The sequence below is a fragment of the Drosophila montana genome, unplaced genomic scaffold, assembly GCF_035044405.1.
Source record: "Drosophila montana isolate Dmon_TW-CO22-7 unplaced genomic scaffold, ASM3504440v1 contig_3733_1, whole genome shotgun sequence".
In the NCBI taxonomy this organism is placed as follows: Eukaryota; Metazoa; Arthropoda; class Insecta; order Diptera; family Drosophilidae; genus Drosophila; species Drosophila montana.
The window spans coordinates 9,844,403-9,870,187 of NW_026998620.1; the positions used below are offsets into that span (position 1 = coordinate 9,844,403).

Below are 25,785 nucleotides of genomic sequence, written 5' to 3' on the forward strand. Positions count from 1 at the left end.
TCTAAATATCTTGTGTATTTATTACCGTTCAACGCAAAGGCATGACATCCATCCGTAGGATCTACAAGAGATAAGAAGAGTATGTATACGACGCACACGATATGTGTGTTCTGTTGAGATTTCTTTACCCAAACTCGTCAAAATGGCTGTGATATGATATAAAATACATAAGGTCACAGGCATTTTAACGACATGGTATAAGAAAATTGCAATGCAACAACGATAATCGCCATTGCCAGCCCATCCTGCCGCCGAGGGCAATGTATTTGAGCAATTCACACGAAACTCATCAAAATGGCTGTGATATGACTTGATAACGGCAACATTTCACAACCCCTTGAAGAGTTACGCAAGAATTGAGTGGGTTGGTCTTTACGTATCGAAAACGTTAGGTGTCGCCATAATGAGATGCAAACACTTGTTGGCTTGTTGTAGTCCTGTTTATGGTGTGATTTGGTACTTCTCTGCTACGTTGCCCTTTGCAATGCCCATCAAAGCTGGCTGTGATACGATTCAATTGCAGATATATCATTCTCAGCCCTTTTTGATGACATTGAAAGTAAGACATGTACACACACACACACACACACACACACACGAACTCTAATAAATTCACGTAACCAAGACGTAAACCGGCAATCTGGACGACGTAACGCTTTTGGGCGTAACGTTTAAGTACATAAACCTAAATGGCTTTCAATTTGTACGTGTATGTGTGTGTGTGAGTGTGTATGTGTGTATGCATGTTTGGCATCTGCTGTAAGCCGCTAATTTTACTAATTTAAGCATGTCCCGGCACTTTCTTACGCATTACTTTTATGCTTTGTAGGTTAAGTAGCCAAAAATCTGCTGCATGTTGCATGCCGTATACACTTTGTATGTGTGTATGTGTGCATAGCTAAGCAGCAAAATGGCAGCGCTGTCAACGACTGCGGCTGCGACTGCGACGGTGACGGTGACCACCGCCCTCAGCCGCAGCTTAAATGTCTGCCAGTCAGTCTAACTGTGAACTGTTGTCTGCACCATTTACGTACGAGTTTGTGTACGCATGTGTGAGTTGCGAGCGGGTGTATGTGTGCGCGCGCGTGTGTGTGTGTGTGTGTGTGTTGAGCGTGTTCATACACCCCTAGCGCGCGCCCTTTGCCTAGTATTCAGCGGCAGCAACAACAACAACCACCATTCGCATTTTGTTCATGTTTAGGGAGCGTTACGTTATACGAATTTCGAATTGTTAGCCACTAATTGAGGCATTGCAATTTCCTGCAACATTTTGTTAAGTTTTTCAATATGGGCTTGTATTCTATATATGTACAATTACATATATATTATTACAGCCGGTGTCTTATCTTTTGACAATTTTCATCATTTGCAGCATTGAGCATTTCAAACACATACGATATGTACTATAATGTCTGTATATGCTTGTGTGTGTATGTGTTTATAGGGTGTTGCCCAGTCGGCTTATTGATTTGTGTGCTAACTGTTGTTGCTGGCTCCGCTGCTGTCGCTGTCGCTGCTGCCGCCTCTGCTGCAGTCCCATGCAACCGAATTGAGCATTAATATGTACATATGTGTGTTTGTATGTATGTATGTATGTATGTATATAGACACATATGTACACATAAGTTGTGAAAAACCGACGAAATGACGGACCATCCCTTATTTGGCACGTACCCGGCGACTTGCTCTCTCTAGTTCTTACTCTCTCTCTCTCTCTATCCTGTGTTTGTACTCTTTCTCTACCCACCAGCTGCCAAGTATGGGTGTGTGTATGCTTGTTGGTTTGTGTGTGTGCGTATGTGTGTATTACTACCGTCGCAGACGTCGGGCTTGCCACCCACCCTATTTCCAGCGGCAGGAACAACAGCAACAACAACATCATCATCATCATCATCGTCGTCGTCGTTGTCCTGGTCGGCATTTGTCGTGTGTATACCGAAATACGTGAAATTCATTTATGGCTCGTATCCTTTTTGTTGTTACTGCCGCTGCCGCTGCCGTTGCCGTTGCCGCTGCCGCTGCTGCTGCTTTGTTCCTGTTTCGGGGCGACGGCCGCGGCGTACTCGTCGTGGTCGTTGTCTTTGCTTCAGCTTCTGCTTTGCGCCCGCTTTCCGTGTTCCGCCCAATGCCGCTACGCATTTCATGTCGTACGCGAACTTATCTGCCTTTAATTGTGGGAATCCTTGAAAATCCAAAATACTATTTTCTCTATTAAGCCGATTACCGATGTGCATATCCATACCGGGTGTGCTGCCCTGGCTAATTGCATTTTCTCTATCCTCTGGGCAACGCATATTGTATTCCCACTGAATAAGGCTTTCATTAGCTACACTTTTCCTGATCCAGAACTGGCCAAATGTATGTCCAAATGTGTATATCGAAGTGTGGTACACATCTAAATACAATTAAATGTTTTTTTGCGCAGTTTCGAAATGGCCGCAAACTCTGAAGAATGAAATGATGAAGAGGGGAGTGGGGGGAGTGTAAGAAAAAAACGCAACAAACGCTATATTCTGCAAAATTTTCATCGTCGCTTTCACTTTAGTTTTTCACTTGCTTAACTATATCAAATGTATTTTTTATGCACAATTATTTGGTCCATGGCTCGTTTACGTTTTTTACCATATTAATTCACATTTATTTATTGTGAATTTACCATTAAATTGGCAAATAATTTATTAACCGGTTTTTCTCGTGACGTTTTCGCCTTTTTACAACCTCACACAGAGAACAGAACGGACGACCAACTGCTGTCTGTTAGCTGGCTCTGTTAGGCGCTAGCTGCCTTCCATTTCGTTCGTTTTCTTCGTTGTATATGTTTGTGAGTGTGTGCGTGTGTGTGCCGTTTGGGCAGGACTTCGTGCCGGCTTCGGCCGGTTCGGCTTACAGTTACTTCGTGTTTCAGTATCGTTTTCGGTTACATGCGGTGGATGCGCGCGCGAAAAAAGGGCAAAAAAGGCGCGCCCCCATCCGTCAACCACCGAAAATACACAAAATGTATTCCGTGTTTGTTTCTTCCAATACTCACACACATACACGCACACCCAACTATATGGTTACACATTCAAAGCAAGAGTGCGTTTGAGCGAGACAGCGAGATAGAAAGTGAGCGGCCCTCGAACATATCCTGCCACTGTAAACTGCCGCTGCTGTTGTTGTCACTGTTAACGAACATGTTTGCATTTGGAACACCCTGTGCGCTATAACAGCCTTTGGTTAACGGTCAAATGCAAAACGGCTTGGAATTTGAATGTGTCAGTTTCTTTATTTCATTTATCCGTTTACACAAAAAAAAATGTTCAACAGCATGAAATTCTACACAAATGTTGTAAATGTAAACAATGTTAATAAATATTGTACGAATTACACTGTGCATGGTTGATGTAAAATAACAAATGTGCGGGTTGTTGTTGAGAGTGTGTATAATAGGGTGGTTTGTCTTGCATATATGAGGTTAGGTTCCAGCCGCATCAGTATGTAAAACAATTAACAAGTTCCGGAACCGTTCCAGGGTTACGTTACGCATCGAAACAGCTGAACATTGAACCAGCGCGCATCAATCGAAAGGACTGGCAAGTTTAAACTAAAAACGAGATGCATATATATCTACTTTTATCTTTTTTTTGATTTTGTTTTTTTTTTTTTTGTTCATGGCATGATTGAACAGTGCCGAATGTCATTCTTATATGAAGGAGTGTATGAATGTATGTAATTTCATAGTATGTGAATGCGAATGTATGCGTGTGTGTATGTATGTATGTATGCATGATTGGTGTTGAGATACATTTAATAATCATAAAAATACATATTGCAAAAGTTGTTGGCAATTAATCAAATCAGGTGTTGTTCTAAATAAACCTGTAATCAGGACCTTTTTTTGTATGTATGTGTGTACGTGTGTAGCCTACAACACAAACATTGTATATCATATATTATTGTTTATAAAGAGCTTAAAATTTATTGCAACAGGGCCAATTTCCAAATGCTAATATTAAATATGTTTTTCTTTTTCATTCATTTCGTGAATTCTTGTTAGTATGTATATGTATGTATATAAGTATGTACGAAAATCGTACGACAATTTTATGAGTATCTTAAGAACTAGGGGATCTTGATCTTGAGTTCTGGAGAGATGCTAGGCCTACCTACTAACCAAATGAAAGGGAGAGCCTTGGCTCCTGTTTGTGTATGCGTGTGTCTGTCTGTCTTGTGGGTGTGCGCGTGTGTGTGTGCGTGTGTGTGTGTGTGTGTGTGTGAGTCCGTTCATTAAAATTACATTAACGATATTAAAAGGTATAATAAATAACTATATGTAGCGTACATAGATGATTCGCTATATGTACTATAAATCCTCTCTAATTTAATCAAATGCATATTTTCATATATTTAAGCCCCGCCCCAATTCCCCGTCGCATCAATCGGCATTTTTAATCTCGCTCAGGCTGCGCAAGGCTTCCCTCTCTCGCTCCCGTTCGCGCTCCCGCTCGCGCTGCTCCTCCTCCAGCTTGAGCACCTTGCTCTTCAGGCCACACAATATCTCCGCTGTGGCTATATTCTTGATGGTACTCAAGTCCAGGTGCTGGCTGTGATTGTTGTTGTTGTTGTTGTTGTCATCGTTGTCGTGCTCGCCATTGCTGCTGCTGCTGCTGTTGTTGTTGTTGTTGTTGTTGCCGCTGCCGCCATGTTCAGTTGCATCTGCCCGTTCACGCTCGGCAACATGTTGCTGTTGCTCCAGTTCCAGGTTTCGATTGATCGCATTTAACAGTTTGTGCTTGCCCAGCGCCAGTGCCAATCCGGCTCCGGCTCCGGCTCCGACTCCATTGTTGTTGTTGTTGTTGTTCGTCTCGGTGTTGCCCTTGTTACTGTTGTTGTTCGAATCGGTTTCCATGTCCAAGCCGCGATTGTTGTTGTTGTCATCGTATTTACGCTCATAGGCGGAGAGATCATCATCGTGTCCATTGTTGTTGTTGTTGTGTGTGGCTTCACCTGGCGACGCCTCAAGCTCCACTTCACGCTTCACCAGCTGAATATCAGGCGGAGGTGTTGGGGTTTGTGGGCGTGCCCGATTGCCATTGACATTGGGCGTTTGTACCAGATTCAAAGCTTCCTCATCATCAGGCCCTCCATTGTTGTTGTTGTTGTTGTTGTTGTTATTTCCGGAACTCTTGCTGCTGTTGTTGCTATTGGTCAGATGATGATTCTCCACGAGCCTTATCTTGAAGTTATTGTTGTGCGTAGCTGGCGGTGGCTGCGGCTCCGGCGTTCGTGGCACAATCGTTGTGATGGGCTCCATGATATCCTGGCTGTGGGCATATGCGTGATTGTTGTTCAGGGCGTCGTCATTTCGCTCAGCACTCGGATATCGCTCCCGGTCCATCTCCTTCGAGCGCTTCTCACCGCCCAGCTCTGTGTTATAGTGCATCAGGATCTTGCGCTTGGCCAGGTACTTGTGCTGTTTACGTGCCGAGTCGAGCATCTTTTTGCTGTTGGCTTGCAGGATCGCGTAGGAGTTGCTCTCCGGCTCTGCCAGATTCGTATTGCTGACATTTTTGTTGTTGTTGTTATTGTTGTTGTTGTTGTTGTTGTTGCTGCTGCTGCTGCCAAGAGTATTGTAGTTGTTGTTGTTGGCGCTGTTGCTGTTGTTGTTATTGTTGCGATTGAGATTCTTTATAAAGCTCTCGGCCAGCGTGGACTTCGACTTAATGTGCTCACGGAAGCCACTATAGCCCTGTGCCTGCGCCTGAGCCTGAGCCTGTGCCTGAGCCTGTGCCTGTGCCTGACCACCGCCCGGACTGGCCAGCGATAAGGGCGTGGCGCATCGGTTGGGTCCATTCAGAGGTGACTGCTCCAAGGCAGTTGGTCCATAGCCAGCGGCATGCCCACTAGTTATATTGACGCTGTGCGTTCCACGCTCGTAGCGGCACTCGGTGCCATCGCTCTCCAGCGGCGAGCTGATATCGCTGGCATCACTGTCCAAGTTTTTCTGGAAGCAAAGAAATTAAGTGCTTAAGGGAATCCTAATTGGCGGTGCTCCCGTCTTTGTATACCTCTGTGTGTAGCCCCTTGATTTTCATGGCCTCGGCGACCTTGAGAAACACGGGCAGATCCTCATACTTGACGTTCACCTGGCCGCTGTACATAAAGTCGAGCAGGCCGGCCATGTGGCTGGCCTCAACGTCGGCCATCAGCAGTATGGGATGACTGGATGGATTCTCTAGGAAGATCTGCTGAAAATATGGACTGCAAACGGACAGCACCTGGAAAGAAAGAAACAAAAAGAAACAAACAAAGACAACTGTTAGAGAAACGGTTCCGTCAAGTAAGCCGCCTGTTTACCAGTTTGTGGGCCTTAAAAATTTTTCCGCCTGCTGCGATGGTCACATCCACCATCTTCTCGTCCTTCTGCAGAGAGTGAAAGCCGCGGCACATGTTGCCATGGAAATTGTTCCACGACAGCAGGTACTGATCTATGGTATTGGGATCGGTGTAGGGCTGTTGCTGCTGTTGCTGTTGCTTGTGCTGCTGCTGTTGCTGCTGTTGCTGCTGCTGCTGCTGCTGCAGCTGCTGTTGAGCTGCCTGGTGCTGTGTGGCCGTGATGTGGATCTGCTGAGCGGTGGTAGGCGGCGAACAGGGGCGCGGCGTGGGTGGCTGATGTGGGTGTGCGATCTGATGATGATGCTGCTGTTGCTGCTGCTGCAGCTGCTGCTGGGCTTGTTGCTGCTGCTGTTGCAGATGCTGCTGCAAATGCTGCTGTTGCTGCTGCAGCAGATGCTGCTGCTGCTGCAGCGCATGCTGCAGGCCTGGCGGTGTCGAGGACGAGGACAGGCGATGCGGATGCGGCGACAGTGACGGCTGGTGGCTCATGAAGCGCTGCTGCTGCTGCTGTTGGGCCTGATGATGTTGCTGCTGTTGCTGCTGCTGCTGTTGTTGCTGTTGTTGTTGTTGCTGCTGCTGCTGTTGCTGCTGCTGGCGCGCATGCTGCTTAATCTTGACCATGTTCTCCTGCTGCTCCTGCTCGCGCTGCCGCATCAGCTCCTGCTTAATCTTGTACTGCTGCATGGATAAATCGTCGACGCTCTTGGAGAGCTTTACCATCTCGCTGTTGCTGTTGAACTTGTTGCCGCTGTTGTTATTGGCCAGCATTGGCTTCAGATCGTATTTGTAGTCGCCGCTAGCGCCGCTGGCCGCTGCTGCTAATTTGCGCTCGGCCGCGAGGGCGGCGCGCTCCTTCTGCCGCCTGATCAGCTCATCGATTTCCATGTAGGCGCCGCTGGTGGCTGCCGCAATAGCCGATGCAATGATCGGATCATCCTCGAAGACGCTGTCGTCCAGTGTCTCTTTGAGTGTCTTGGTGGACGAGAACAGGCGCAACGACGGATCGTTCACCTGGTCGCTGAAATACACGTCCATCAGTGTGAAGAACGGCCATTCCCGTCGCTTCGGCTCCTCGGACATTTTGATGGCCTTGTACTCCTGCAGCAGATTGTTCCATTTCTTGATGATCTTCGACAGCGGCAGCGGCACATTAAGCTCACGTTCGACGACGCTGCAAATGAAAGGGAATTTTTCGGTAAATGACATGGAAGCGACATAATCGCAGATTAGGCGTTGGTGTCTCGAATGGAGTATTCGCTACTTACGCCCAGGCATATTTCGAGGCGTTTCTTTTGCCCGTGAAGAGTGGTGAGAGTTCAGCGCGTAATCTGATCAATGATTTGACTTTTTCAGCTTCCCCTGCAAACGAAATCAACCATAATAAATGAGTTTCAAATTAAACAATTGCGTACATTATGCAATCAGTTGGGTAACCCCAGACGAGGGATTGTTATGTGTAGATACAAAATAAAATAAAATCAAAAAAAAAAAACTTGTGAGCTTGTGAGCGTAGGTTCCAAATGGATCTAAATAATATTATTGCAAAATGTTATGTGCGTTAACCCAGATATGAGAAATGGAGGAAATACAAAAGCGGGAGCTAAAGAAATAGCTGCCAAAAACTGTTAAAAGTATTTTTGCGCAGCTATTTTGCAAGTTTCGCTTCCTTGGCAAATACAAATACAAATTCCTAAAAAATGTAGTTAAGCGTTTGATTTAAGTGATCTACACGGGGCATTGATCTGACTGGGGCCGACTGCAACTTTCCACTGCAACTTGCCACTGCAATTCAAGTTTATGCCGCATTGCCGATAAAGACCTCTAGCAGTGGCCAGCAAGGTTTCAATGAACCCGTCACACTGCGCCACGATTCGCATCGCATCGCAACGGGTAAATCACATTGCAATCTCAAGATTGGGCCAAAATCGATGCCTGCGCGGCCAGCTAAATTCGCATTCGAATCGACTGCTGCTGGTTAATTGCTATAACGAATCTAGCAACTTTTACCAGTTAAGTCCATAAGCGAGACCAAAAAAAAAAATAAAATAAAAAAATCGAAAACGAAACCAAAGCCAAAAGCAAGATCAGACCCCGGGCCAAGTCGAGCTCAAAGCCAGCCTGGCGCAAAGAGTCGCATCTTAAGACACACACACACACACACACATGCGTTCGCTTGTATTTATGGCATGTGTGTATGCCCATCAAGTATACGCCACGAGCAACACTCGACTGGCGACCATAATGACTGAAAACTATTCAACGTTGAAGAATTCATTAGCAGATTTCACTTTCGCTTATGACGGCGTTCGGTTATTTCTTTTGCAGTCTTTCTTTATTTATTTACCGTAATTTCTACTCGTTCACTTTTTTCTTTCTCTATTTCTTTGCAGCTCTTTGTTCGCCGCGTCGTCTGTATGTGTGTGTGTGTGTGTGTGTGTGTGTGTGTGTGTGTGTGTGTGTGTGTGTGTGTGTGTGTGTGTGTGTGTGTGTGTGTGTGTGTGTGTGTGTGTGTGTTGTGTGTGTGTGTGTGGATGTTTGATGGCGTTGTTTTTTTTCCTTCTTTGAAGTTTCTTGAGTTTTGCTGCTGATGATTTCTTGTTTTAGCCAAGGCAAGAAGCCAGCCACAAGCTGCGCGCCTGCTACCTCGCTCAGTTTTTCGGTCGATTATTTATTTATTTTTTTTACCCAAGAGAAAATGGCTTGGCTACTCAGACGAAGCCGGATCTAAAGTCGCGACGGTGAGCACCGACCAAAATGCATGACAGGAGATGGCGAAGGCTTTGCGGACTGGGCCGCCTGCATTCTAGCTGGGCCCACAGCCCGTTTACTTTCTAAACTTGATTTGTGTTATATATACTCGACAAATGGGAAATGGATTCACATTTAAACGAAAAATGCAATCAAATTCCAGCTGCATCCCAATCATAAAGCTCTTATGCCAAAAACTAAGTACACATTAGGTGCTCATTATGCATCTGGCCAGGGCAAGGGCATTTGCGCGATATCGATCTGCGGATACTTCGCCAGCCTCTGCTTAATTCATTTAATTGTCTACCTGCAAAAGCTATAACCTAGCCCAACCCTGCTCGATAAACAAAAACTATGCGCAACAAATTTGGAAAAATATATATATATATATATATATATGTATATGTAATATACGTTTATATGAGATTTGCGAACCGTAGTAAGAAAGACACCGAGCGGGCAAGCCTTGTGTAAAACAACCTCAACCTTCTGTTCGTGACATGTTGAGGTTTCACGTTCCCCATTCGCCGTGATGGCAGCGAAGACCCACAGACAAGAGAGCAGCATAAATGAGTGTGTGCGCGGATGGGTCTAGGGGGTGGCGGGGGGGTGTCGGTTGGGCGATGTGTGGGGCGCTTGGGCAGAAGTGGCGCAAATTGTTGCCCGGGGGAGCGGCTCACAAAAGTTTCACTTTCTTTGCAACAAGTTTTCGTGCGTCTGCGCGCCCGTTCAGCGGTGCGTGTGCGTGTGTGTGTGTGTGCGCGTGTGTTTGTATGTATGTATAACGCGTCACACAACTTCTCTCTCACACACACACACACACACACACGAGGAAGAGACGTCTTCTGGTTTCTACTTTCCGTTCGCGCCCTTTTATGTAACCCAAATCATCTGTAGCTTGAGAGATGCTGATGTTGCTCTGCAGGCAAGCCGAAATGTCTGTCCCCCAGTAACAACAACAACAATAGCAGCAGCAACATTTACCGTTAGTTTCTCTTTTGACCTATATTTGACCAACGCCGTTGTTGTTGTTGTTGTGGTTGCTTGTGTTGTTTTCTCAGTGCACGCCATTGGTTCTTTATCTGTTACTCTGCTTCATCTTCACTTCTCTATGTTTGCTCTGCTCTACTCTTCTTTGTGCTCAATGTTCACTTCCGTTTAAAGCACTTTCGTAGCCGCAGAACCGGTTCTAGGCCTTTGGAGCTGCACACTTATCACCCATGAATCAACATTTGCATTTCTCTTGGAGATTCTCTTCGTTTTCTTTCTTTTTTGTTTTTTTGTTCTGTTCTTCGTTTTTCTCGGCATCTTCCATTTCGTCTGCTTTTTACGCATAATTGGTTTCAGAATTGAAAACCTGACTAACGATTTGTTGTGCTTCCTTTCGTTACGGCCCCTTTCTTTCGTGCTGCCACGCTGATTGCGCGCCCTCCCCCTCTTGCACCCCCTCTTGCTCCGTTCTTTCTGCCTGCTTTGCTTTGGCTGCTTCTTTGATTGTTTGTTTATTTGATGAAATGCGAAATTGTTAACCGTGACGTTTCGCTTTTTCACAGCTTTTTCCCCTCTCTCTTTCTTTTTCACAATCTGTTCTTTGCGTGAGAACTTCTAATGAGGTCATTGGGATTTCGGTGTGTTTTGGCTCTGCATATAAAGCCAGTTGAACCAAATGAAGCATTCAACATGCCCTACTCTCGATAAGCGTATGCGAAAGTGATGGGGGTGTAGCTGGGGCGAGGTCCATAACGAGAGAGGGGTGAGAGAGATAGATTTACGACATGATAATGTCAGTGCACAAAATAAGAAGCAAAGTTCATGATTTCTTTAGCAGAAGAACGTGAAGATTATTATTAATAAAAACTATAAAAATTATGTTCTCTAAGACTCGAAATTTGTAATTCTATACAAAAAATGACGCATCTTAAATTTCTCAAGAGTTTATTAAATGTACAAACCCTTTTTTTTAAAGACCTTTCTTAGCTCGAGCGAGTTGAAAAGAAATGTTGAGCAAATTCTCTTGAACTTCGACGCCCCTTTCTAAATGTTTCACAAACAGCTGGAAGGTATGCCCCATAGCAGGCCATAAAGTTGAACAATCTCCTCTTAAGTGAAGCTGTCCGTGAATACAATGTGAAACTTTTGCTCGATTGCAATGCAATGCCAAGGCGAATGGAAGAATTCGACTGCGTTGGTGCTGCGTTTTGTGCAGTCGCCGAAACAACAACAACAACAACAACAGCAGCAACAACAACCAGACTCGAATGAAATACGAGACGATGCGGCTTTCCAACGACAACGGCTTACAGCTATCTCAGCTGCAGTCAGTTTTCTACTTGTGCTGCATTTCTTGAGAGTTTTCTCCGCACGCCACGGCCACAAAGCTTAGACAAGGCGCATACGCCCCGTGTGCCGGCATTGCCAGCGCTTTCCGTGTAAGTCATCGACCAGCCAACCAGGCAGCCAGCAATCCCCCACTGCCACTGCCGCTGCCGCCAGGCTGGTATTTAATTCTCGGCTTTTACTTTCTCCCAAATGACGAAGAAATGCATTTTCCATTCCATAATCTAAGGCGTCAGCGAATGTGATTCGCAGAGGGGCAAACTAATTTATTTGTTATACATTTTCCGACGAAAATTTAGAAGAAAGGTAATGCCAACATAGATAAAAGTCAAAAGTTGCTAATTAACTGACATTTCAGACCAAAAGCGAGCAACTGGCTGTGCCGTCGACTTTTCTCTTTGCAATTTTCATTTTGAAGTTGAACGTACGCTAACCGTCTGTGGAAATTCCGCACTACTTATAAACATGACCAGGCAACAGGCAACTTGCAACTTGCAACGTGCAACATCATCATCATCAGCACCACAACAGCAGCATCATTATCATCATCCATCCATCATGATTATATATTATTGTAATCATTGACGTTGTCAGAAGTAATTTAGGAAGGAAAAAAAATATATATATATATATTTATATTTATTCGCTCGCTTTGGTGAATTTCTCTGTTGCTTTGGAAAACCTATTGCTTTTCATGTTTCTGTGAGTAGAAGTCGAAACCCGTTGTTGCTGCTGCTGCTGCTGCTGCTGAAAATCGCCTGTTGCATTTGTTATTGCCGCCATCTCGTTAGCCGCTTTGTTGCAAGAAGGTTTATGAACTTTAACAAAGATTTCCTTTCTTTCTGTCCGCTGTTTAACATGCACTTGAGTCGCTGCAGAGCTTTTTTCGAAAGTGCAACACGGCGTATAAGCAACTTCTGCAACGGATAAATTAACCCAAGCATGTGTGTTGTGTGTGTTTGACATTTAATGTTTGCATTTTCTAATTGCTGTCATGATTGTCTCATAATGTTTATTTGAAAGCGTACAAAACGCAAATGAAAAACACTTTTCATTTCTACTTAATTAATATTCTTATCAATTGGTTGCGATGAACATATACATATATGCATAAGCCGATAAATGTATCTTAAAAGTTTTGATGAGCTTCCACGATGCGTCAGCTCAGGTCAGTTGAGCTTAGCTCGGCTCAGTACTCACACACACACACACACACATACAGCTTACAACTTTCACTTTGCGCCGTCAGAAGCAGCAGCAGAAACAGCAACAACAACAACAACGTAGCAAAAGTAAAGCTCTAATGTTAATGTAAATAGCGGTAAGAGTCAGGGTACACACACACACACACACACACACATGCACACACACACACACACACACACACACACACACACACACACGCACTTAGTTACGTGCCGTAGATGCGATTGTGCAGATACAAATAGACAAAGGTTCAAATGACTTTGGCGCGTCTCGCGAAATTGCAAAATAGAAACAAGCAAAAAAAATAAAATTAAAAACCAAATCATTCATTAAAAAAATATTGTAGATATATTGCGGCTGTTATGTCGAGAAAGAAAAAAAATAAAAGCAATGCAAAACAATAAAACAAAATCAAATCAAACTGTGGCATCTTACATAAAAAAACTTAACCTTCGCCGCATGAAAGCCAACATTTTTATATATATTTTTTTTTTTTCTTAAATAATTAAACAGTTTTTTTTTTTCATTTTCTGCATAAGCATTTACCCACTTGCCTGTCAAAATATTCGTAATAAAACTACGCTAAGACTTGAGCATAAATCTTGTAGCTTACTTGACATATTTTTCTTATATTTCTATCAATTGAGGTGCATTCTGCTCCGTTTGAGCTATTATACAATTGCCATTCTAACAATGAAAGGGTGTAAAAAGTAAACGAAAATGTAGATAAAAGCCAATTTTGTGAGGTGGTAAAGCGAGAAGCGTGTGAAGAGCCGCACTCGAGCTCCCAATTGAGGCGAACCTAAAGTGAAAGTTCTAATAAGTAAGCGAGCAGCGAGCAACGGCTAAAGCAACGACAAAGCCAGAGTACTCGCAGCCAACCATGCGGGCAGCCGCCAAATTGTGGCTCAAATGGTGGCACAGCAAGCGCTCGGAGCGCACCACAGTTGTGGTAGTCCGCCAGCCATCGCCAGGCCAAATGTATGGGAAAGAAAGGCTGGCGAAATGTGTATAGCAAAAAATGATATATGGCTGGGTAGATGTTTCGATGAATGGAATTAAATATATACCTTGTGTGCGCCGTCAATTGTACAATTGTACGAGGCACAAAGGGCTCATTTGTACTTTTCACTGTGCACTTAAGCGTACTAATGAACGTATTAGCTGTAAGTCCCACAAAATATTACTTTTTGATTAAAGTAATTACAAGCCGACAAGAAAGATACTCCGTATCGAATTTTTGGCTATCTGATATATCTTTCTTTTGTTTCAATTTGGGGATTGGTCGCTTTTTTCTAACAAGACCTTTCGTCGATTATATAAAAGAGTTTTGCATCATTGTCGCGTCTTCAGCTCGCGTCTCTTTGCGCGTCTTAATGACGTTTGATGGCCAATTAAATGTTGTTAAGAAAGCAGCAAATAAAGCTATTGTAGAATTAACCAGCATTGCATAATGTATGCTACGTGTGGCAATTAGCCAGCTTTATATAAATCTTATTAACGAGGAAGCGAAAGACTTCCAATTGAAAATGTGTAAAACTCACGCAAGTCTCGTGGCCAGCGGATTAGTGGAGTTAGAAAGCAAGACCAAAAACTGCACTAGATGTTAACCTCTTTTCTTTATTTTGGCCACTGTCTGAAGCTTAAGCAATTGCACCAAAGTATGCAATTCTATTGATATATTTTCGGACTACATTTCTGTCAAATTTCTCTTTTAGCAAATGCTCGGGCAGGTTGCGTGCGAGGTGGGGGTTGCCTAATGACATGACTTTCATTAGATGCCACAACGAAGCGGTAAATGCGCGTTACCTGGCCAGCATTTGGGGGCAAACGACAAGAAACGAGCGAAGCTCAAGCGCAGGTTGCATAATCGCATTCAAAACGAAAATAGAAAACAGTAAAAACGACAAGCGACAAACGGACAGAAACAGAAACAGCAACAGATACAGATACAGATACAGAGACAACACAAAACATATATTGATGTATATAGATAGATAATTTGTAGCGGTTTATCAAGCAACGGTATTATTGAGCAACGTCCACTCGAATCGACTCCAACACTCGCCAACAGCGCCAACATTTAAACTATTTTCTTGTTATGCACTTCAAAAGCAAAACGCGTGATACAAAGCACACTCACAGCCATATACACACTCACACATAATTTTGGCAACACAATTTTGACTTGGCCAACAGAAAACCCGATGAGTCATTCTAAATAATTGCGCGTGCAAAAGTGCCAGCAATAATAATATTTATAAAACTAAATATCAATGCATAGAAATCAAAACGAATAACAGCATCGAAAACAAACTCAAAATCGAAATCGAAGTTGAAATCGAAATCGCGAGCCGAAACCAGAAATCGAAACGGAATTATTGCGCATACGCCACATATTCCAGAGAGATCCATACGTGTCGCCCAGGAGCTGTTGCAATCGACGTCTGTAGACCCAAACAGCAACAAGTTGGGACATTGAACTCGAAAACCGAACCTGCACACACGACGCCAGCAGCAGCAGCAGCAGCAGCAAAAATTTGTAAACAAAACTCGGTTATGTAAGCGCTTAATTATAATGGAAATGGAAATGCCAAAGCGACAAAGCCAGGCCACATTCAAGACAGACCGAGTCTCTACAGCTCCAAATTGGTTTGTTTTTTGTAAAAAAACAACAAAACAACGAAAACAACAATTTTTGAAGGCTACGCATTACGAGAATTGATATCGAACAACAGGAAATTTCGCCTTGGAAATTCCATTTTCCACAATGATAATTTTCGGGCTGGTGAAAATGGGTCAGGATTAAAACACACACACACACACACACACACAAATCAGCCAATCACCTGACCAATAAAAACAAGTTAAATGCAGGCGATACGAGAAATTGATGGAAAACAAAAGGCAACACCAGAAGAAAACTGCAAAAACAAAAAGGAAACATAAATTTTACAGCCAGTAAGGGTCTTGGCTGGCTGAGACAGCAACAGCAGCAGCCGCAGCAGCAGCAGCGCCGAGCAGCAGCAGAAAGAAAAGGAAAGAAAACAGATAGAGAAAAAAGATGCAAGCAACAACTTTCACCTATTAATATTCGAGTCGAGGCAGAAGCGAGCGAGCTGCCAAAGCTTGCAGAGCTGCCCGTGCACTGCGCAACCAAGTAGAAGCAGAAGAAACCATCGCCGCTTGGCGCAGTTGTGGCCGATGCTCAACAGGGGCAACAACGTCGACGGCTTTTGGGTGATTGCAGCTGAGACGATGCTAAAGATACACACACACACACATACACATACACACGCACACCCAGAGTCAGACAAAGAGCGCAATCTCTTCTGAAACTTTCTATAAAAGACGTTTGTTTTTTTCTTTTTTTTCAAACATTTTCTCGTTTGGGTTTTTTATGTTAGTTTCTCAAAAGCTGCGAAGTAGGCGTTATTATGTCTGAACCTAGTCTCTTGGATTAGTTAAGTTGAGAATCCTTTGGTCTATATAAAAATATTTTGACTTACAGCAATATCTGGTCGAATATTGACAGTTAGCATTGACTGTCGGTGCCATAATCTCGTTGGCAGCCATATCCAAATGTAATGTGTTCTTGCTGATGTCCTGGATGGTATATCCTTTGCTTGTTTGATGCTCTTGCTGTTTTTGTTGTTGTTGTTGTTGTTGTTGTTGTTGTTGGTTATTGTAATCCAATGGGGTTTAAGTTACAGATACACACTCACACACACCGAATGGCGTGAAATGCTTTTGGTTTGATAGTTTCTCTTTGATTACTGCTGCTTATTTGGTAGTTTGCCTTGTTTCCATTGTAAGATATTTGGAATTCAAGAGGCACTCACGCACACTGAGCGCCCAAAATTAAAAAATTAAACCAAAGCCCAAGCCGCAAGCACACAAACACACCGATAAAAAACACTTTCACTTTTCGCTTGATATGCAGAGAACACAAAACAGTTTTATGCGACTTTTTTGCCTTTTGCCTTTTGTTGTTGCTGTTGTTGTTGTTGTTGTGGTTATTTCTTGTGGATTTAATGATTTTGGCTGGGCCAAGTGAAAATTAAATTCCAAGTGCACTAAAGTCAAGAGTTGTCAACATTTTGTATAGCATATGTTTCGTTGTCTGCTTTACATAAAGACAATAATTATAGAATTTTGTAAAGTTTCAATTTATTCACTTTAACACTTTGAGTAAAGCCGCAATTCTAGCTGGAACTGAAGCAGGAGTTTTTCTTGTTGAGTTTTCCAACTGAAAAAGTTTTAGAGTTCTGCACACGAGACGCCTGTTGTTGTCTTAGATTTAGTATTAGTTTTTATTAGTTATTGGTGGCGATTCTTGCGCGCCGACCGTCTGAACGTAACGTCTGCCTCGAACCACTGTAGACGTCTGTGCGGCAGCGCGCAGTGAAACCAGCGCTTATCCTCAAAGATCGCTAAGAAATTTCATGCCATTCCATTTTGTTTCGCTTGCTTCGACGCTTTCGCTTAACCAACTCACACATAACACACACACACACACACACACACACACACACGCACGCACACACGCTAAAGCTGAAGCTTGGCTTTGGTTCTGTGTGCTGTTAGCATTTCCATTTCTTTCTCTGCACACTCACTCACTCACACACATAGACACACACACACACACTTGCAAGCAACTTGCTGCTGAGCACGCTCAGTTCAAGTTTGGTTCTTCGTTGAAGTCTTTTGTTTTGGTCTGCAGTTTGGCTTTGCCATGTGCGCGAGCTTTTGGCTTTCAGTAAGAGTTTCGCCTTGGGAGCGCGCACACACACACACATACACGGAGATACCATCCGGCAGTGCTTAATTATTTACAGTTTATGGCCGTTCCGTTTCCATTTCGTTCCGTTTGCGTTTGCTTCAAATGGACTTTTATAACTTTAACTTTCTTCGCTATCGCAGCGAATGCCGTTTGCTGGCAACTGCCTTCTAAGCGTGCTTCGGCTTTTTTCTTTAATTTTCTTTTTTTTTCATTTTGTTTCATTTTATCTTTCATACGCTTTTGCGTATTTGCCGTTGCTTAGCTGCAAATTACAACTTTCGTCTATTTTCGTCAAGATTTTTTTTTTAATTATATAATTCAAACTTTTTTCGATTGTGCATTTATTTTCTTGCTCGTTTTCTGTGGGCTTTGTTTTTGCTGTAACTTCTGCGCAAGCAATTTGCTTGCCATTGTTGCTTCAGTTTTACTTTTATTTGCATAAAGCCAAGCTCACGGCTAATTACGCACAAGAAGAGTGAAATTTCCAATGGGTTCTTAATTATAATTTAATTGCCTGGCAGCTAGCCAGAAACGCCAAAAAACACCCAAGCAGCACAGAAAGCGCACCAAATGAAACTATGTGCTTAAATGTATCTACGGGCGTGTGTGTGTGAGTGTGTGTACTTTTGTACTGCAGTTGGAAAAATCTCTTAAGTTGCAGTTTGCTGGTCTGGTCTGCTCAGCGAGCGTTTCAAGATCGAGGCTCGACCATTTGCAGTTACAGTCGCAGTCGCAGTCTCCGACTTCGAGTCAGTTAAAAGTATCTCGATGTTTAGGCTTTTTTTCTGTTGGCTCTGCACTTACAGTTGCTTCTTTTGTCGTTTGCGCGGCTGGTGTTACTATCTTTTGGTTGTTGTTGTTGTTGTAGAAAACTTTCTAATGCAGAAGCCGTCTGCTGTTTCATTGCTCACATTTCTTTCTCACTCTCTTGCTTTGCATCTCCATCTAATGCTCTCTCGCTTCAATTGAATTTCCCACTGCTCGCACAGCAGTTGATAGGCCTCTAGTTATACCCTGTACTCATCTTAAATGGCTAAAATAAAGTTTCCGCAGTTATATGTTACAGGCAGGAGAAGACACTTTTAACATTAAATGACTCCACTTTTAATTCCCTTACAGTTGCTTTCGTATCTAAGAGATACTTTTATGTCTCACAGATACTTTTTATTCCGTAGAGGCTTTTATATCTTTTCAATAGGTTTACGCCTTAAACATATTTTTCATCTAAAAGATACCTTTGATTATCTTATACGGAGCTTTGTATTTACAGATACTATGAGCGTTATTTAGCAGATACTTTTATAATTCGCAAATACTATTGTTTTTATACAGATACCTTTGTATCTTACAGAGCATTTTGAATCTCACAGATACGGCTTTCGTATATATGTATATCTTGTTTTTCTTTTGTATCTAAAAGATACTTTTTATAACATGTTACGGCTATTTGCAGCTGGAAGTTAGGGTATTACCTAGTCAGGTCCTCCCGATTCAGACACTCTTACTTATTTTTGTGGGTTTTTGACTGCTTTTTCTTTCTTTTGAGATTTTCCCAAGCATGTGAAATCGCCGTAGAATTTGAATCGAGTAAAACTTTTGTTCAAAATCTTACACATTTTCAATTCTGTGCACATGGCATAAGCTTGTGCAGATGTATGTGCTGTTACATATGTAATCTATTCACGTGCAGGTGAGTTCACATAAGTACTTGATAATCTGCTGTCGGTGATGGCGGCGATGCATCAACACATTATGATGGTGGTCAGTGGCATCCGTTGGACCGATTGATGGTTATAATGATGCCGTTATACCGCGCTCACTGCCATTTGGGTGAAAGTTATATGTTAAATACACTCACATATCATCCAGTGCAAGTCTCTTTCTTAATGTGTGCACAATCCAAGCAATTTATACCAAGAACTGTGAGTCCATGTCATCAATAAAACTTAATAGCATATAGTACCCCATATTTGTGATAGTCAGAAAAAAGTAATTTTTACTCCTCTGCGAAATGAAAATGATCTCAATTGACAAATGTATTCAATTAGCAGCAGCTCCATGCATTATATAAACCAGAGGCAGAACGATGGAAAATCACAAGACTTTGAAACGCGAGAGCCACAATCGTAAGTATAAAATGTATTTTCACTTTTTAATAATTAACATAAAATTATTAACCAGCAGCGCAAAGAGAGAAGAAAGAGAAATGGGTAAGAACCAAGAAAGACACCAAAATCAAAGCCACAACCAAAACAATGCCAAGCGCATTAAACCAGCACCAAATGGCAGGGCCAGACAAATGTAAGAAATAAGCCATGAAAGTTGTAAATTCAATGAAATGAGTTTTGTGATTTCATAAAGTCTCGTAAGCGGCAGCGAATGACTAAAAATCTTAAAATAAGAAAACATTAAGCCCAAAGAATTTTAAGTGAAATGAATTTGAAAGCTTTTCCCGTCGAGATCTGACCCAATTACCCATTTTGGCCCATAACCCAAATTAATGTGGAAGCTAAGAAATAACGAAAAGAACAGAAGATCTCTCGGCTGACGAAGTCACAGTTATGTGACGAACCGACCGAGTCAGACAATCGAAAGTTTATGTCATGCAACAGCAGGAACAGCAGCTGGAAACGACGCACAGTGGGCCAAAATTAGCTAGCTGTCGGATTTTAAATAAACCTACAATAAAATCTGGTTAAAGTGCTGCGAAGATATATATGTTTGGTTTTTAGTTGATATAATAATCTTTTACCTAAACGAACTATACTCTAAGAGCTGTCATTGTTGTTGGAAAGTAGAATCCTGTGCTGAACCACAGTGCAGCAGCTTTGAGATAAGATGATATGCATTGAAGATCAGGTTTTTATAATTCCCCAATAAACCTTGTCAAGTCTTGCAATTGTGCACGCCCAGTTAACAAGACATAAGTAGCTAAGAATATATTATATATATATATATATATATTCGAAAGTAATTTAAGAAGAAAAGTACAAATATATGTACGAATAAATATAAATATATAGTTGTGCGAACAGTATGGAGAACACAAGCGAGTGAAATTCTGTAGCAGATATATGTATATAGATGTGTATATATTGTGTGTTTATGTATTTAAGGTACACATACATAAAAATACAATTTTTTGGAAAGTCATACCATGAAATTATTCTGGTGTAGATGTGCTTGCTCCGACGCGCGTATCTTTCATAGGCCTACCAAACAGCATGAACAATTGAGAGCAGACAAAACGCAAGAAAAGAAAAAGTAACTTCACACTAACACACACACGCACACACACACACACACACACACACACATGCACACACGCACACACAAATGGACAGCCTGATCAACGTCTGCGGCAGAGCTGGCCAGTAAATCGAAAAGATACACGAAACGAACACTTCACAAAATAAAATAATAAAATCGAAACATAAAACATTCTGATTGTAAGAGCTCGGAAGTAGGTCAGCGTCGGTGCCGCCGTCGTCGCCGTCGCCGTCGCCGTCGCCTTCACCTTCATCGTCGGCGTCATCGCCAACGCGCTCGCTCTCGAACTTGGCTTTGGTCTGGTCTGGTCTCGGCTGCCGCAAGAGCAAGAGCGGCAGCTCAGACACCAAAACCGAGCAGCAAAAACTAAGAAGAATCAAAAATACGCACGCACACACATACAAATACAAATCACACACACACATGGAGCTACGCTGATGGAATACTTAAGCATCCGCGTCCACTTGCACTTTCTTTTTCAAGCGCTGCCGCATCGGCGCTGGCGTCGCAGTTGCTGTCACAAACTTGATTTGCCTTATGCTTTGGCTCATTCTACTTCTGCTTGGCTCCCAGTTCCAGTCCCGCAGCGCAAGTTCGTGGCTTAAGTCTTTCGTTTGGGTCCGGCGCACGTTCGGCTCGCTTAGCTTTCGCTTTGTGCTGCTCCATTGTTTTGCTTTGTCCAAATATTCTCTTATGCTTAATTTCTTTTAGGCCTCAATTTCACCATCTTGTATAACCATTTCAAATTGTGTAAGGAGTCATTATAATTTGTTTGGCAGTTACATATTAAACTAGAAGTAAATGCATGGCAACTAATAGATTTATTCGTTTTCCAAATATTTGAAACCTGTAGAACGCGCATGCGCTCGGATTACACATTACTTTTTGTGCCCAGTTGGACTTCCAGTATTTATTGGATTACCACTGATCGGATTCCTAAACAACCCGAAATACAAATTTTCCATTAAACTTCTTGCGGATATTGAAAATTTCAGCTGTAACTAAAATATCAGATCTAATAGCATAAAAAGAGGGCATACTTTTAAGTAAACATAAGAAGCTGCTGCATACTTTTAGGCATGCCGAACAATTTAGGAGGAGAATTGATATGCATTGCAAAACAGCTCCTAAAATAGTATTTAAAATGTAACTAACTTTGATTGTAAGCAATATTACACGGAAAATGGTAATGAGTTTGGGTTTAAATCAAACATAAGGATTCGAGTATCGAAACCTGTTCGTCTTGGGAGAAAATATAAGATAGTTCTCAACATTCGCGGACTCTGTTCAGGGCGGCAAACCAAATCTGCTTCACCTACTTGCGTTACATGTTCCATTAGGTTCAATCCCAAAATGTTAATCTGTCGTCTGTACCTTTTTTCTTCTTTATATATGTTATATATGTATATTACTTTTCAATGTAAATTGTATAAATAGACAATATTTATTCAATTATAATTAATAAATATAAGTTGTCTGCAAATTGGAATTGTGAATAACCTTTATACAAATTCAATCTAGGAAATGAACCATCCCAAAAAATACCTCTACCGAATCGACAACATTTATATTTTGATATAGTTTTTGAAGTAGAAAATGCAGAAAGAGCATTTACTGATCAGAGCCAATCAAAATAGCTTGGACACATAAAATCAACTAACTGATGGATTGAGGGAATTTCATTTAATCACTTCCGAGCAATTAACATTTATTTTAAGATAAGTTGTATCTATATATACGTGTATATTGTGTAATTTATAAATATCTAGCCACGCAACAAAGAAAACAAACAAGAAAATCGACATAAAAGGACAAATTCAAATGGCATGAGTAAAGTTAAAATAAGCATAAAACAATTAGAAATCCAAATACTTAGACAATCAATAGAAAAAAAAAAAGAAATGTGCTTAAATGCATCTCTCTCAACGCTGTGCCTGATTTTGGTGAATCTCAATTAATTGGCATGCGAAATGCGCGGCACGGCGATTTCGCAACTTCGCGAGTGCAGCGGCGGGTGCGGGCTGCATCGATGCTTCCTCGAGAAGCTCGCGGATATCAACCTTGATGTTGATTTATAGGTGTCGCTGTGCTGTGGCGGCGTCTATTTTGGTGCCTGCCGTTGCGTTGCCGCCTGCCGCTGGCTGCATCGATGTCTGTGCTGCTGCGTGCCTGCGTCCCTGGCTATCTCCCTCTCTCTCTCTCTCTCTCCCTATCCCTCTCACTCTTGCTCTCTCTTCGCTCAGGGTCCACGGCCCGCCAATTGTCTTGCAGCATCTGTCAGTCCTTCTAAGGTTCGTTTCTATTTTCTGAATTGGCAACGAAGTGAAGTATCTTCGGCACTGCAAATGCGGACTAGCTGCTCGGCACCTGCAACGGGAGTGGGAACGGATACGCGTCCAATCGGCTAATCTACTGTGGCGCTCTCCCGGCCACGCATATTTGCTTATCAGTCATTTAGATAGCTCGCATGCTAATTGCCCTGTATTGTGCGTCCCAACTCTCTCTCTCTCTCTCTCTCTCTCTGAATCTCTCTGGATATACCCTACATTTATCTAATCATCGGCCCAAATGTTAAGCTACTCCTTAAGCGAGATATATTTCAGGTAGGCAGTGCATATACACCTGCAATATTTCTGGCTCGTAAATGTATAAGCTCTTCTTAAATTTATTCGCCAAAGCAAGACAAGTGCAGCGCCTAAAAATGTCGCATATGCCCTAACAACAATTTGTGAATTCCTTACGGCAATTAGGAAAACGGCTTATATGGATCGATTCGCGTTAAATGCGTGGCACTACTTTCGCTCTACTCAATTTCTCTGCCTCTCTGCGAATTTCGGCATTTCTGCATGGCTGCCAACTAATTGAGTTCTCAACTCAATTGAAAATTGCCCGATGCGAGAGCCTTCGATATAAAGACAGCACTTGGCCATCCGCGTGCCATTTGTTGTTGAGTCTAGGAGCCAACAAGAATCAAACGTGCGATTTTATTTTCATCAACTCCTTTCGTTGGCCTAAAAGGTGTGTGAGTGTGTAACCGTGTGTGTGAATTTGATTCGCAAACGTACAAAGGATTATTCATGGATTATTTCTGGCTCGCCAAAACTATTTTAATGGAATACGTGATATATAATTGCTTTTAATTTTAGAACATTTTTTTTGTTAAAATCAAAATTGGTTTTTAAAGTAAAATCACTTTTTTATCAGAACTATCAGTCCAAGCAGCTTAAATATTATTAATTTTATCGCTAAAAGAAAATGGCTTAAAAAAAATATAAAAAAAGAAACTCTCTAGATAAATAAGTCTCCCTCAAAGTGCTAGTTGAATTTGCAGTTTAGTAATATATTTGAACACGATGTCCTTTCTATAACGACCTCATCTGTAATTCTAGATAAACAACTGTCAAAATGTGTGACGATGATGCGGGTGCATTGGTTATCGACAACGGATCGGGCATGTGCAAGGCCGGCTTCGCTGGTGATGACGCCCCCCGTGCTGTATTCCCCTCGATTGTGGGTCGTCCACGCCACCAGGGTGTGATGGTGGGTATGGGTCAGAAGGATTCGTACGTAGGTGATGAGGCTCAGAGCAAACGTGGTATCCTGACGTTGAAATATCCGATTGAGCACGGCATTATCACCAACTGGGATGACATGGAAAAGATCTGGCATCATACCTTCTACAATGAGTTGCGTGTGGCCCCCGAGGAGCATCCAGTATTATTGACAGAGGCCCCACTTAACCCCAAGGCCAATCGCGAGAAGATGACTCAGATTATGTTCGAGACCTTCAACTCGCCAGCCATGTACGTTGCCATCCAGGCTGTGCTGTCCCTGTACGCTTCCGGTCGTACCACTGGTATTGTGTTGGACTCCGGTGATGGTGTCTCCCACACTGTGCCCATCTATGAGGGTTTCGCTCTGCCCCATGCCATCCTGCGTCTGGACTTGGCCGGTCGCGACTTGACCGATTATCTGATGAAGATCCTGACTGAGCGTGGCTACTCTTTCACCACCACCGCTGAGCGTGAAATCGTGCGTGACATCAAGGAGAAGTTGTGCTATGTGGCTCTGGACTTTGAGCAGGAAATGGCCACCGCTGCCGCCTCCACATCTCTGGAGAAGTCGTACGAGTTGCCTGATGGTCAGGTCATTACCATTGGCAACGAGCGTTTCCGCTGCCCCGAGGCTCTGTTCCAGCCTTCGTTCTTGGGCATGGAGTCGTCCGGTATTCACGAGACTGTCTACAACTCAATCATGAAGTGCGATGTGGATATTCGTAAGGATCTGTATGCCAACTCTGTGCTATCCGGCGGTACCACCATGTACCCAGGTAAAAATAACGAGTCCCTTAAACTTGGATCGCAGACTCAAGTGCTTGTCGTTTCAATTTTAGGTATTGCTGATCGTATGCAAAAGGAGATCACCGCCCTGGCCCCATCGACCATTAAGATCAAGATCATTGCGCCACCTGAGAGAAAGTACTCCGTCTGGATTGGTGGCTCCATCTTGGCATCGCTGTCCACCTTCCAGCAGATGTGGATCTCCAAGCAGGAGTACGATGAGTCCGGTCCCGGCATTGTTCACCGCAAGTGCTTTTAAATCTTTCCCGCGTTGCGAAAGATCAACAAAGACAAACACCACGTTAGCAAAGTCACAAACCAGCACCAACATCAGCGAGCTTTTCACCAACGCCGGCGCGCTGCACATTAAGCCAAACCAGCAAAGAAGAAGAGGATAACAACAACAATCTGTTGCATGAAAATCATTTTAGCCACAATATCAATAAGAGGCTGAACGATATTTAAGCCACGCCCCTTAAAATGTTACCAAACCCAGACACAGGCGAATTTCACAGTCAAGAACTTCTGCGTGAAACTCGCCGAAGTGTGAAATATTTAAATATTTTATAAACTTATCTAAACTGTATATGAAAGAGCTTTTAATCTTAGCCAGTGAAATAAAAGCCAAATATATATCTTCCATTAAAAAATATAAACATTTTCAATAAAGACATTTTTTCTATTACGTATTCGCTTTACTGTTAATAAGATGAATATCATTTTCGG

The 25,785-nt window shown here is 42.7% G+C and overlaps 2 protein-coding genes across 2 annotated transcripts; one reads left to right on the forward strand and one right to left on the reverse strand.

The window, feature by feature from the left end:
- Positions 1-4,414: 4,414 nt before the first annotated feature.
- Positions 4,415-16,242, reverse strand: LOC135436750 (putative mediator of RNA polymerase II transcription subunit 26). Its single transcript, XM_064694443.1, has 5 exons — positions 16,176-16,242; positions 7,641-7,734; positions 6,337-7,546; positions 6,048-6,257; positions 4,415-5,983 (listed from the first exon to the last, which is right to left on the reverse strand). Exons 1-5 carry the CDS (start codon positions 16,240-16,242, stop codon positions 4,415-4,417), a joined length of 3,150 nt encoding a protein of 1,049 aa, XP_064550513.1.
- Positions 16,243-23,581: 7,339 nt separating this feature from the next.
- On the forward strand, positions 23,582-25,744 carry Act88F (Actin 88F). The gene is made up of 3 exons (XM_064693123.1): positions 23,582-23,737; positions 24,109-25,049; positions 25,113-25,744. Exons 2-3 carry the CDS (start codon positions 24,125-24,127, stop codon positions 25,316-25,318), a joined length of 1,131 nt encoding a protein of 376 aa, XP_064549193.1. The 5' UTR covers positions 23,582-23,737; positions 24,109-24,124; the 3' UTR covers positions 25,319-25,744.
- The last annotated feature ends 41 nt before the right edge of the window (positions 25,745-25,785 follow it).

Coding starts and splice junctions, on each gene's coding strand:
- LOC135436750 (XM_064694443.1), bottom strand. CDS start 16,242: ATGGCTGCCAACGAGATTATGGCACCGACAGTCAATGCTAACTGTCAA. Junction 6,258..6,336: donor TTTTTAAGGCCCACAAACTG/GTAAACAGGCGG, acceptor CTTTCTTTCCAG/GTGCTGTCCGTTTGCAGTCC. Junction 5,984..6,047: donor TCAAGGGGCTACACACAGAG/GTATACAAAGAC, acceptor CTTTGCTTCCAG/AAAAACTTGGACAGTGATGC.
- Act88F (XM_064693123.1), top strand. CDS start 24,125: ATGTGTGACGATGATGCGGGTGCATTGGTTATCGACAACGGATCGGGC. Junction 25,050..25,112: donor CGGTACCACCATGTACCCAG/GTAAAAATAACG, acceptor TTTCAATTTTAG/GTATTGCTGATCGTATGCAA.